Raw genomic sequence first — 15,085 nt, 5'->3', positions numbered from 1 at the left:
AAGCCTTCACTACGCCTAGCAATTCTCTTCTGGTAACGCAATAGTTTCTTTCTGGTTTTGACAAGACTTTGCTAAAGTAAGCGATGACTTTCTCCTGCCCATCTTGGATTTGGGAAAGAACAGCTCCTATTGCACTGTTGCTTGCATCGGTGTCCAACACAAATTTTCCTGCCTGTCTAGGGTAGCTTAAAATCGGTGCGCTGATCAGAGCCATTTGTAAGTGTTCAAAAGCTCTTTGACACTCTTCGCTCCATGTATATTCTTTGCCTTCTTCTGTCAACTTTGTTAATGGCTTGGAGATATTGGCAAATCCTTTGACAAAACGGCGGTAATATGTACATAGGCCAAGAAAACTTCTAATTTCGTGTTTATCTCTTGGTACTGGCCAATCCTTAATTGCTGCAAGTTTTTCAGGATCAGCTGTTACACCATTACTTGCTACAATATGTCCCAAGTACTTCACTTCTCGTCGAAACAAGTGACATTTCTTCGGACTCAACTTCAGATTCGCTGCCCGCAATCGTTGAAAGACTTCTGTTAGATTATTGGCATGTTCATCGAAGGATCTTCCAACTACAATTACATCATCCAAATAAACCAGGCATGTTTTCCATGTTAGACCTCTTAAAACTGCATCCATTAATCTTTCAAATGTGGCCGGGGCATTACATAAACCAAAGGGCATAACTGTGAACTGCCAAAGCCCTGATCCTATCGAGAATGCGGTTTTTTCACGATCAGCTGGCTCCATGTCTACTTGCCAATATCCACTTTTCAGATCAAGTGTGGAGAACCAACGAGAACCAGAAAGTGTATCCAAAGTATCGTCTATTCTGGGCAAAGGATAACTATCTTTTTTAGTTACTGCATTGAGCTGTCGGTAGTCAATACAAAAACGTGTTGAACCATCTTTCTTCTTTACTAGGACTACAGGTGATGTCCATGGACTGTTTGATGGTTCAATTACCCCTTGTTTGTTCATATCTTTGATGATGTCTTCGGCTTCATCTCTTTTCGAAAATGGAAGTCGTCTAGGTTGTTGTCTGATTGGCTGAGCGTCTCCAGTATTAATTTTATGCTTTACTATGCTTGTTTTGCCATTATCCTTCTTATCCATGGCAAAAACATCTTGAAATTCTATCAGCATAGACTTTACTCTTTTAGTTCGTTCATCATCAAGATCTTGGCACGTTTTAATCATCGTCTCAACAAGCTCCTTTGGATACTTAGATTTCGACGGTTTCTCATTAGTATTCATGGAACAAATCGAAGCCACGGGAACACACTGTCCGATCAAAGTTCTTTTACTTAACTTAATGGCAGTTCCCTTTAAATTCATAACTCTTACAGGAACGACATCTCGAATTCTCACCAAAGCTTTTGCCGTTAGGAACTCGGCATTATTCACATCTTCGACCATCCTTAAACTTCCCTCTCGGCAGTAACCATCAGGTCTGGTCATCAAAATTTTCTCACTATTACCGGGTATTGTTACGTCACAAGTAGTTATTAAGCTGATAACATCTTTGTCGTCATGAAACGGCAACTCTTCACCACTGATCTCGAGAACTCCATCTTTGACATTCAATACAGCCCCAACTTTCCTTAGTAAATCCATCCCCAATATGAACTCATCGGAGATCTCTGCAATTAATACTGTATGTTTTACTGTGGTCTGGCCAATGGATACTGACATATTAGCCTCGCCATATGTATTAATTATCTCACCAGTTGCTGTTCTAAGCTTGACTGTTGCAGGCAATAATTTAAGATGGCCTCGTACTACTTCTGGCCGTGCAATAGTTCTCGTTGCACCTGTATCTACCAAAAACGATCTACATTTATTATTGATACGACCCTCTATGTACAAGCTATGAATTCCACCTGAGGACGTAATGTTCACAGTTACTATGGGGGCTGTGTTTCTCGAGGTCGGCAGTTGCCCCTTGTTGTCGACCCGTTCTAGTTTTCCGACTGCTGTATCATTTTCTTGCAATTACGGCGAATATGACCTACGTCACCGCAATTCCAACATCTGGGCTCGCGTCTCTTCGGCATCGTGTTACGAACTACTTTTCGTACCATTTCTTCCAGACGTTCATCGTTTGGTTCGTCGCCTTCTTCGATGGTTCTTACTCGATGGCTCCGTGAAGTTTGACTAGCTGTTTCATGTTCCAAGGCAATAGCGAGCGCTTCATCCAGAACTTTTGGTCTTGCTAGTCGTAAAGCTTTCTGTAATTCACTTTCTTTTAACCCATTGACGAAGGTGTCTACAGCAATTTCTTCCAAAATGTTGTCTGGTACTTCCGGATAAGCCAACCGCACTATACGAGCAACATCTGCTTCAAACTCTTGTAAATTTTCACTTGCTCGTTGAATTCTACTTCTTAGTTGCGCCTTGTAGACTTGTTGTAGATGGGCATCTCCGTAACGTTTGTCTAGTCGAGTGAACAAGGTCTGGTAACATTTTTCTTGACCCTTAGGAATCGATCTTAGGATATCTGCAGCATCACCTCGTAAAGCAGCAGTCAAGGAAACAGCTTTTTCTTGTTCTGTCCAATGATTGGCTGTCGCAATAGCTTCAAATTGTCTAAGGTATATGGACCAAGAAGACTTTCCATCAAATGGTGGCAATTTGAATCTCATATTATGTGTCGTTTCGTCTCTAGGTAATTCTTCTTTCACTACCGGATCTAAGGCTACTGCATTAACTGGTGGTAGCACTTTTGTATTGGTTATCATGCTCTCTAATTGTTTGATCTTCTCTTCTACTTTATCAAATGTTCTTGAGACTTCTTCAAATTTCTCATTGTTTTGATTACATACTTCTTTAATTATTTGAGAAGTCTCGTCGAATCTTCTAGCAACATTTTCGAATTTCTCTTCATTTTGTTTAGCTGCTTCTTTAATAATTTGAGACGTTTCATCGAATCTTTTGGAAACGTTCTCGAATTTATCATCATTTTTTTTAGAAGATTCTTCTATCATTTGAGACGTTTCATCGAATCTTTTGGAAACATTCTCGAATTTATCATCATTTTTTTTAGAAGATTCTTCTATCATTTGAGACGTTTCATTGAATCTTTCATCATTTTTTTTAGAAGATTCTTCTATCATTTGCGACGTTTCATCGAATCTTTTGGAAACATTCTCGAATTTTCCATCAATTATTTTAGTTAAAACGGCTTCGTCTGCTGACTGGAACTGGAATGTCTCTGGGTCTTCTCCATTCTTGTTGAGAACAGTCTTTAGTCGTTCTTGGAGTGTCTTCTTGGACCCACTGCAGTCTTCATCGCGTTCTTCTAGTTGCTCACGCAACTGTTTTACTGAAAGTTCTACTAGCAGCATCTTTGGTCAGGCACACACGTACTTTTTAAATGTTCTTTTATATAAAGATCACTACGCGGATGTTCCCGACGAATAATACTTTTCAAAAGTTCAAAAGTCTTTTTCAAAAATCACTGCTGAATTTATTTGCAAATCTCACACCGGACACCAACTGTAGCGTGATTAAATAAAACGAGCGGTTCGAATTTATATACATATATTTATTTATAAGTTTACAGTTCGGTACTCTCTTATCAACTAAGCTCACTCCTAACAACGTTACATATATATAATAAAGTTACTTTTCGAGAACATTCTGGCGTTGTCCCACCTCTAATTGTCTCCCGTCCGAAAGACGGGCGCTATTGACAAGCCGATTCTTACGTTTTCTAGATTCGTCCTTCTAAGAATTATGACGTATCGGAGATGGGCTATTTCGTTACAGTATGTAGGATTGTATGCAGCCAAGCACTAGCACGTACCTTGCGAAACTGTAATACAGTACAAGTTTCTGCAGCGTAAGCAGAGATACGAAAGATAGGCGCCTGTACTAGGAGTAACTGATCGGAGCATTGTTTGTGATAACAGAGCCCATGTAATTTAAACGGCTGACCACCTGATATCCTGCTAGATTTCTTATTTCCGGCTGGTTATAAGTTCATATTTATTACTAATAGTATCTAGTCTGTTCATAATGTATTCAAGTTCGTGTGTTGATGATGCTAGTATTAAAGTGTCATCAGCATATACCTCCGAACGGTATTCCTCTTTGCCATCTATCGAAGACCGTGCGCATCATGTGTTCGCTGTATATATTGAAAAGCGGTGGAAGATAAGACATCCTTGACGAACGCAGGCTTTTAGTTTGAAGTTCGGAATATGTGTTGTTGACTCGTACGTTTGCTATGTTGTTGACCTAAAGTTGTTTTAGTAGGTATATTAGAAGTTCGAATGTGTCCATTTCTGTTAGTATGCGTCACTTTACATTCTTGAACGCTTTCGAGTACCTAATCGACGAAACACAAGCAATTTTCTAGATTAAATTTGAATATGTAAAAAAACGCAGAATTTCAGTTTTGGGTGTAATTTATAGCAGAAGTTTAGTTCTTTTGAAAAAGGTACTAGTGTAATTGAAAAAAAAAGTTTTAATCATTTTAGATCGTTGTTTTGTGAGCGATTAAATAATTTTTTTAAGCATATTTTAAATGCCTGACATTTGTTGCCAAAACTCAAAACTAAAATTTCATGTTATAAGTTTTGAAGGTTAGGCTCTAGTAATCGAAACCTCATAGTGGCCAGTCAATGAAAGGGATATATTGTATTGATCTCATAAGAATCATAAAAAATGGCAAAAATCACGTTTATTTATCAAATATTTTTATATCTTTAGATATAGTATGAACTAAGTGTTAACTATCTTACATATATTATCCGACAAGCGAGAGCTGGCGGGTGAGCTATGCGAAAGTAGAAAAGGAATTATTCTAAGAGAGATAGGAGAGGTACTTAATCGCGGGTATCACAAATGCGTAGTTGCTGTATCAAAAATTTAGTTGGGATCTGAAAATTACGTTAGTAGATATACGTTGTATACTTACCATATTATTATGTTAGACAATTGATGCAAAAGTTTTGACCAATTTTTGAATTAAATTTCGTTATTTTCCAATAGGTTCAGTTAATTTCAGGTTTCAAGTTTTTGTAATCTCTAACTACTTCCCAAGTTTGTGATAGAAAGCGAGGTCGACCCCACACACACACAGTCCGCGAAACTTCTCAGACACACCACATACCCCCTCGTGCCTTCGGAATGTCACTGTCTGGTCTTAGGTAAATTCCGAAACATTAATCTTAGTCGCTACAGAGTTTGTCATACGAAAGATCATTGTCCGAGCAATCAATCGGATAGTCGTCAGAATCCTCACCCAAGCTGATTATTATTTGATTAAAAACGACATCGAATTGTGGTTCTTTTGTCACAAAATTATCCTCAATCGAAATAATTTTATCACAAACTTTTTTCCATTCTTCTGCAGGAAATTTGTCAAAAAACTCATCGCATAATTCGGTGACATCATTTAGTTTACAGCTAACATTTTTTGATCCAACAAAATTTTTCAGTGCAGCCTATACCAGTTGAATTGGATTTAGATCCGGATGATAAGGAGGCAGCCTTAATACCTCGTATCCAAAACTTCTAATCACAAAATCAATGGAATATTTAACAAATCGAGGCTCATGTAATTTAATTGATTCGTAGAGATCTGCCCGAAGCATATCCTCGGTGTACGGTATATTTCGTTCTCTAAGCCACATTTGCATATCTGCTTTTCGAGATGCCGAAGTTGGAAGTTTATCCTCTCGTTTGTTGTGGTACGGTGCATTATCCAACACAATAACGCTGTTAGAAGGTAAATTTAGCAACAGTTTTTCTGTAAGCCACTTGTGATATTTTTCATAATTCATATCGTTGTGGTAGTCTTATCGTCTATTTTAGATTGGGATCTCCATCTCAGATACGAATCTGTCCTCAGTTCCAGCAGCAACAATGATTAGTCTCTGTCCTTTTGATACTGGCTTCCTCATACCGTCAGAACTGTTATTACTCCAATTATATTCTTTTAAATAATCTGAGTGCCAGTATGTCTCATCCGTAAAAACAATTGTTCGCTTTTCGCTTCGAAATTGTTTAATTTTTCTAAGATAATCTAGTCTTAATTGCCGTATATCATGTTTTTCCATTAAAATATGTCGATTTTATTTTTTGTTTTGCTCCAACGAAATCCTAAATTATGAATCTCTTTTCGAAGAGTTTCTCTGCTTCCGGTGTACTGCAATTCTTCCACAATATTTTGATGCAATCTTTTAATTGTCGGCAGCAGTTTCTCCTGAATATGAAAGTTTATTATAAATCTACGTAACAAGCCTTCGTCAACTACATCCATTTTTAGTTTGGAAACTCTGTGCTTTTTTGTAGACGGAGAATTGAACTTCATTCAAAAATGTTAACTATAACTCGATTATAAACATTTTTAATTGATGATTTTACTTTTATTTAAAACTAAAAAATCAATCATTTACGTATTAAAGTATTATGGGAAATTCTAAATTGTTGAATTCCTGCTTCCTTAATTATTTTACCTACATCAAAAGTCATCAGAAACTATTTGTAGAGGACTGAAATCTGTATTAAAAATGAATATTAAAATTTGGAGTACGCTTAATTCTACGAATTAAGTGTACTCCAAATTTTTGCAAAAATATAATACATTTTTCAGACCACCAGACAAATTCATACAAGAATGTGTATGAATGCATATGTGTATGTTGCGTTTGGTCATATTGATGATTCTGATATTTGAATTGACAATATTTTTATTTTATAATTAAATTATAAACAGCAAATTTCCACAAATACTACTACTACTAGTGAACAATAGATAGTACTTTGTAAACAATAAATTATATTGTTTACAAAGCAATGAAGTTGATGAAATGTACTCAGTTCACGAAAAATCACAATAATGTTGTATTCAGACAATAATGCGATCACTGCCAAATCTTTATTTAACGTAAGATAATATAATACACTTCAATTCAATTCCAGGTTATACAACAATTTAAAGAATTTCAATATAGTTTTACTGTGATCCTTCCTAAAAATAATTTATGATTATTTTTAAACATAAAACTAGAAAAAATGTTCAAAAAATAAGCCATTTTGTACTAAGCAGTATCCCACTCGATTGTAAAATACTCGTCTAACATTAGCCAGAACACCTGGCGTTATTTTTGCGCACTCTTCAATAATTTGCATTTTTAATGCTTCAATATCTGTAAATTTTTGGTCAGAAGGTTTTTGATTTTAGATGTCACCAGATAAAATAATCGTTTGAAGCTAGATCTCCCGATCTCGGGGGCTACTTAATATTACAGTAAAAATCCACTTAAACAATTATTAAAGATGTTTTTAAGGAATTCCTTAACTTCCCAGTTATTCAGGGCATCCATTTGAAACCAAATTTCTTCTTCATCTGGAGCTATTTCTACAAAATTTCTGTAAAATCTCTTCTTGTAGCAAGTCTAAACACTTTTTTGAATTTAAATTTTCCTCGTAGAAAAATGGGTCCAATAATATTGTGTCTAAATATTCCTAACCAGGCATTTATTTTTCGACGATATTGGGTATGGCCATGGACGTATAAATAACGTCCATGGGTATGGCTTTCAATAATATCCTCAGGCTTTCTTGTCGATCAAATCCTATAACTATAATTTTGAAAATTTGGTTCATTATTTAATGTGAATATACATTAATCACTAAACAAAATGTTTTTTTAAAAATTGTCTGTCTGCATTAGCCCTCTCTAAAATTAAAAAAAAAATTCCGCTCATCGCTCAATATCTCCTTCTGTTAGTTCTTGATGACATTAAAATTTATATGAACTTAATTTCATATTTTTGAATTAATAATTTAATGTTTTTGAATTTATATGAATTTATTCCAGGCCGTGGAATTATGAATATTAAACTGGTCTGCATTAGTCCGAGAACTTAATCTAGGATTTTCTACAAGTACTGTTAACACATTTATTATTTTTGATTTTCTAAATTTCTTGGTACCTTAGCAATATTTTTTGTACAGGTAAAATTAGAAGTCCCGGACCCAGTATTTTCAAAATTTTGTAAAATCCTTTGAATTGTTGAATGACTTAGAATTGTTCTATTGAGATATCTTACGCTAAATAAAGAACTGAAAATTCGCGCACTATTGCCTGAATAAAACATTTTTATTATTGTTACTTTCTTCTCAACTGAATGCATTTTTTAATCAACTTTATTGGTTTTTAAACAATAAATCACAAAATAAAAATTTTGGCAATTCAAATATTGTCAAATATCAGTAACATCAATATGACCAAACGCAACATGCCATACACATTCTTGCACCGCGTGCGGCCTGACTTGGGTGTGAAGGGGTGGCCTGAAAAATGTATTATATTTTTGCAAAATTTTGGAGTACGCTTAATTCGTAGAACAATTTTAACATTTGTTTTTAATACAAATTTCAGTTCTCTACAAATAGTTTTTTATGACTTTTGATGTAAAATAATTAGGGAATCAGGAATTCAACAATTTAGAATTTCCCATTGAGTTTCCTATGGCCCGATTGACGATTCACCACGCTTTATATAAAATATATTTATGTAGAATAAGTCCTGCACGTACCAAGTGTTAACTCACTTAGGTGCAAATGAGTATTCTAATTACCAGTTAAGTGAGCTACACGTTCTTGTATTTTTTTAAAATCAACTAAAACTGTATCTGCATTAGCCTCTTCGGTTGTAAACTTAAAAACATTGAAAATTATTTCTCGTGCTTGAGATCCCAAAGGCTTGCCTTTTAATACACTTGCCATTTTAATAAATGTAAATAATAGTTTATAATATAGAGCCACTCAAAAATGTAAATGCTTCACAACACTGTCAGAAATCTAGCACTAATCACTACGATGTGAACTCCTAGCTGACAGCAATAGAAATGTGCAATCCCTTCCACTTTTAAATTTGTTCTACGCGCAACCCGCCAGCTCCCGCTTGTCGGATTGTACATTATTAAAAATTTTTTGTCGCTTTTAAGTTTAATCATTATTAATCATGTTTATTATTCTAGTTGCGCAATGGACGACGTTGTTGTTGCTGAAAGTGAAGAGCTTTATACTGTACACGGAAAAAATATACCAACGTTTGAAGCAGAAACTGGAAATTTATATGTATCCTTGGACGATGTGAGAAAGGCTGGTTTAGGTCTTTTTACGAGGGCAGAACTGAACGGTATAACAAGTAAAAGGTAAGAGGGTACTATGTAATAAAACATTTCTTTTAACGACATCTTAATATACATATAAAGTAACTTTTAATTTTAATACATTCGACATTCATTTATGGCGAATATTACAATATCTTGTAAACAATTTAATATGTAAGAGTATCTTTCAAAAAAACGACAACTGTGCATCCCATAAAAATTGTATATGAGTTGTGAATATGAATGTGAAAATATATGTGAAATCTTTAACACGATCAGAGAAGAACATCTAATCGAAAATAAAGAAAAGAGGAAAAGTCGGATGATTGACAATATCCCACAACTCATGGAATAAAGAAGAAAATAAAGAATAACAAAATAATGTACAAAAATATTCAGAGACAAATAAGAACCGAAATACGAAAGGTCAAAGAAGATTGGTTAAAAACAAATTGTGAAGAGATAGATTGGAACAAAAACACGATACATTTAATATGCATACAAAGGTAAAACAAGCAGCTGGTATTCAAAAATCCAAGACAGCTAGTAAACTGCAAGATCAACAGGGGAACATCATCACATATAAAAATCAAGAAATATGCATATGGACCAAATACAAGTACAAGAACTCTACGATGATAATAGGTCCGAACAACCTCTGCCCTACATATATGTAATGACCACTTACCAATCACATCAGATAAAGTGAAAAAACCAACATCACAACTAAAAGATGGCAAAACTCCTGGACCTGACAATGCATATGCTGAACTCAAAGTTATTTAACACCGACGGTACTAACGACTAACAAAAATATTCAATGACATATATTTAAATGGAGTAATACCAAGATCATGGCTGAAGTCAACGTTTATTGCTCTACCAAAGAAAACAAAATCCGTATCTTGCAATGATTTCCGGACCAACAGCTTAATGAGCCACATTTTAAAGTTATTTCTAAAAATCATACATCAAAGGATATAATATAGACTATGCGAAGAAAAAATCAGGGGTACAAAGTTTGGTTTTTGGAACGCAGTGGGTACGAGAGAGGCTCTCTTTAGCATACAAGCGCCATTTCAACGATGTAGAGATGTGAATTGCGATATTTATGCTTGCTTCATTGGTTACCATAAAGTGTTCGATGCTGTAAAACATGACAAGCTAATGGAGATATTAACAAATGTTGGAATAAACACCTGCGATCTAAGAATTATTAGCAATCTTTACTGGAATCAAACATCAAACACCAGACACATTAGTTTTATGGATGCCACTGTCATCTAATTACGATGAATGTGTAATACAATATGATCGGTTTACTCAGTTGATTTTCAACATAAATGTGAAACGCGATTTTAAAGTTTAATTCAAACAAAAAAAATTAACCTGGAGAGCCACTACACGCAAGTTCGTGTCCATTTAATCAAACTACGAACCCAATGAATCGCCAAATTAAAAAAAAACAGATGTGGCACTTCGGAAGTGACCGAGCAGGTCAAGAATATCTTTCTTATCGTCTACGAACGGAGTGAGGATATATATATAGGAGAAAGGCGTGTACCTTGGGACAAAATTTGCTTTTAATTTTGTATGTTTTTTTCTTTCATCTGAAACTGAAATGTATTTGATCCAGGTAAAAAAGGTAGATTTAGGCACTAAACTGATAATAAAAATATTGATAATAACCATCGAGTAAATTAGTACTGACCATATAAGTGTACAGTGGTATTAGTCACCATAAGATTCAACCTGTGATTTACCCTTGGGTCAATGTTGGTTGTACATTGGGACTTTAAGTAACTGTATTTACATAAATAAAATAAATATTGAAATACCTTTTTTAATGATGAAAAAACTAATAAAACTATTTTTTTGTATTTTTATATTATTTAAAAGAAATATTTTGTGGAAAGGCAATGTTGAAAGAATGAAAACCGCGTCGTATTTTGGGCACAGTCAACACTTTCACTATGCTTGAATGCTTCACGGCCGTAATATCTTCAACATCTGGGAAGACAAAATAAACATTCCGTTTTCGGAGAAACTTCACAGTAACTTCTTGGTTTATGCTTTCTTGAACCAAACCAGCATAGCAAACATCAGTGAATGTAGCTTTTCCAGTGACTTCAAATTTTACTACCACTCAGCTGCCAATGGTAAAATTGAGTGCAACTTTGTCTGGTGGAAAGAAATCAGGAACGTCTTCATCTTCGAAAATTGAATAAAATCTGCTACATGGGAGATGTCTTTAAGCTCGAGCTCGCCTTCATCTTCAGACGAAGAAGATACAGCTAGTGACCTTTTGACAGCCTCTTTTTTACTCGGGACTGGCTTACATATTTTAATTTTCTGCAACTCCGGGGAGTCTGTAACAATCATACATCTTCCTGGCCTCCTTCCCCTTCCAACAGTCTTACACGGTGTGGAACCTTCGGAAATGGGCGAATTTATTCAGGGGTCATTCCAGTAGTGAGACTTGGCACACTGCTTGTTGATGGTATGGCTTCATCAACTTCCATAAATTCTGTCTCTTCAATTTCAGTTTGTTTTGGAGGGTTCATATGACCTGTTGGTAACCTCAGCTGGTAAGATCTCATGGTCTCCAAACACGTTTGCAGTAAATGGCCATATACCGGTTACTTTAAAACCTGCTTTTCCTATCAATTCTGACATGTACATAGAGATAGGCTTTCCTGGATGGTTTGGATGGATTGGATGGTTCAGCATCCAACCTTTGCTAGCATTGTTGAAATTAATTTTAAATGGCCCAAAAACAGACCTATCCAACAGTTGTTGTTGTTTGTGACTGGTATGCGGAGGAAAAGTTAAAATTACTATTCCATTATCTCTAGCTATAGCTATAGAGATAATAGATGGACAAAGCGGATACTGGAATGGAGACCAAGAGATAATGCCTACCGAAGCAGAGGTCGTCCACCAACACGTTGGACTGACGATCTAAAACGTTGTCATAGGAATTGGATGCAAGATGCACAAGATCGAAATAGATGGAAAATTATGAGGGAGATCTATGTCCAGCAGTGGATAAGCGAAGATTGAATGATGATGATGATCTCTAGCTATATGTATAGCAGACAATGAGAGGTGGCTTTCGTGATTTGCCGAGGATAAGCAACACTTTATTCAGATGGCTTCACAACTGAAATAAAATGTTAAAGATATTCAACGAACAATTCAGCATTGGACATACCACTAGAAGTTGCCATACTAATAGTTCCAGGTGGTGCGTTGTGGATCATGTGCTCTTGGAAGTGAACACGTGGAAAAATATTGCCTGGTGAAATAAATGTTCTATCAGCGCTAACGGAGGCTATCATCGTAACATTAATACCTCTCTGGCCAGAAGTAGCCGCTCGTATTTGTTTTTTTTTATATATCACCAAGCACACGAACTGGCTGGTGAAGAGTAGGGCTGCCGATCTCATCGGCGATTCCACACATTCTGAGATGTTAACTTTAATCTCGAATAAATTTCTCATCAAGTTATCAAAAAATATTAAAACGTTTGGCTTATTGAAACAGGCCATTCGACCTAAGCTTGTGGCTTCAGGCTTCCGAAGATATATTTTGTTATTATAAGGGGCTCTAAAACATCGATACCATTGTCTACCAGCAGTTTTATTATTATCCCATGATTCAGGGTAGTTCACATTGTTGAACTTGGCATACTGATATGCTAATTTTCGCATTTCTTCCAACAGTGACGCCATAGTTCCACTGTGCAGCTTTTATAATGTATGTGAGCAGTACGTTTTCTTGTTCAGTACTGAAGACTTTGCATGTTGAATTATTCGCTTTATACTTGAAAGTCGCTTTTATAGACACTTGTATGTTTTTAAATATGCACAGCAAGAGTACTTTTTGAAACACCATACAGATTAGCTATTTCTCTCAAAGGTCGACTATGCGCCAGTATCTCATTAGCAGCTGCTTCCAATGCTTCTGCATCTGGTTTCGCCCTTTTTTTTCCTGTAGCACTTCTTCCCATCTGCAATAACACTATTAACATTAACGCACTGCAGAAAAATATCTGGTTATACCTTGGGACAAGTCCCTACGTACAACCATAACAACGCCTCAAGGTACAACCAAGCACATGTTTTACTAAATCTAACCTCATCAATTTAAAGTACAGTTTTTTCTCATAATATAGCGTTTAAAGTGAGCATTAAATATACACTGGCGATCATAAAATCCGGGTCACCTTGAAAATCACCGATATTTCATTTTTAACGAGCTTTATCGTAAATAATAATAACACAAATACAAACTAATGCATGTTTCTGGGAATTGTTGTCGGCTTAGCGGTTTCCCTGCAACAAAGAATTTCAATAGTGCCGATTTCGCGGGAAACTGCACACTTCCCAAAATGAACGGTACCTGTAACTGCCGCTTGTTTTAAATGTCTCATTTGTGCTTCGACTTTCTGTTCAAACGCAACGAAAAAACGTTTATTATTGCCACCATTAGTGTTTATTAGTGCCATTATTAGTGTTTAATATTGTTTATTTTTTGCCAAAAATACCCTTGACTGTCGTTGAAACGACACAAATTGTTGCGCTTGTGAAAGACGGTCACACTCAACGGCAAGTCGCAAGAACTGTTTTTTTTTTTCAAAACAAACATTGATGACAAATAAAAAATACGTTAGCCTAAAAAAAAGGTTATTACTGCACCAGAGGCAAAAATATTCCAGAAACTGGAAATTTTCAAGCTGACCCGGATTTTATGATCGCGAGTGTATAACGACGAAATAGGTACGCGGAAAAAGTCAACTAATAGTTCTTACCGTGCTTTTCCTATTAGTTTAAAAAGGTGGATAAAATTTACTTGACAGAAACGGGAATGTTTGACGTAAGTGGAGACGGTGTTGCCATCATATTACAAATTTCTCAGATTTCTTGCTACAACGGTTACATTTTTACAAACAATTATTGTTCCAAGGTACACGCCTTTCCCCTATATATATATATATATATATATATATATATATATATATATATATATATATATATATATATATATATATAGATATATATATATATATATATATATATATATATATATATATATATATATATGTATATATTGATATATTGGGGTCTATTGAACAAAGATATAATGAAATGATTTTATATACTGGTAAACATATCAATCAAGTTTAATTATAAATGCGTGCCTTTCATCTAGTAATTGTCACTAATGAACATTATTCTCATCGTTATGATTGTCTAACACAACGCATTTTATTTTGTAGAAAGGTAGTTCTAGAAGACTTTTATCAGCATATGTTGACTCAGGCTTCCACATATTTATTGAGAACGAAACCACTGGCGGAAGTTATTACCGAAGACACTATTTCCAGTATGATAGAACGGTGAGTATGTGTATTTATTCGCATAATACTCTCATTTACACCGATTGAACAACAGAGATTTAGCATTATGCTCTGATATTATTTCTTCTCTGGATCTTTGGTGTAAAGTCAAGTCTAGAGGTTGACTTTACACCAGTTGACTGATTCCCAGTCAAGGAATGTAAGACCAAATAGTTTATAAGTTATTCAATTTGTTTATTCCGGAGAACGATTATTAAAACAACTTTACTTGTCCAAACAGTCACTCTACAAGTATTTTGTAAATTGCAATTTATAATTGTAAAGTAAAAAACTTTTTATTAAATTTGTTATTTAAAAACAGTTTGAAAAAGTGCTGAGTTTTTAGCTTATAAACATTTATAATAACAAGAAACCATCAATTTAACGGGTTATAACTGTTTACTCCTTCACTGTGTATGCCATCTATAAGTTGGATCATAAAATGTAGATCTTTATTTAGAATCTGTTCAATTTTCAGCTCTTAATGTTAATAGTCTAGACAATGTGTTTTTTCACCAACCTTTTATTGAGCCTACTTACAAGCGTGTG

General features: G+C 35.1%; 1 protein-coding gene across 5 annotated transcripts in view; it reads left to right on the top strand.

Moving 5' to 3' along the window:
• Window positions 1–15,085, top strand: part of LOC140441308 (uncharacterized) — a 113,935-nt gene that overhangs the window by 12,914 nt on the left and 85,936 nt on the right. For all 5 annotated transcript variants that reach the window (XM_072531949.1, XM_072531951.1, XM_072531950.1 and 2 more), the window contains 2 exons: window positions 9,001–9,177; window positions 14,417–14,536. In XM_072531949.1, the coding sequence (XP_072388050.1) occupies window positions 9,001–9,177; window positions 14,417–14,536 (297 nt within the window). The remainder of the gene's footprint in view (window positions 1–9,000; window positions 9,178–14,416; window positions 14,537–15,085) is intronic.

Source organism: Diabrotica undecimpunctata, chromosome 5 (assembly GCF_040954645.1).
Source record: "Diabrotica undecimpunctata isolate CICGRU chromosome 5, icDiaUnde3, whole genome shotgun sequence".
Lineage (NCBI taxonomy): Eukaryota > Metazoa > Arthropoda > Insecta > Coleoptera > Chrysomelidae > Diabrotica > Diabrotica undecimpunctata.
This window is presented reverse-complemented; position numbering and strand designations above follow the sequence as displayed.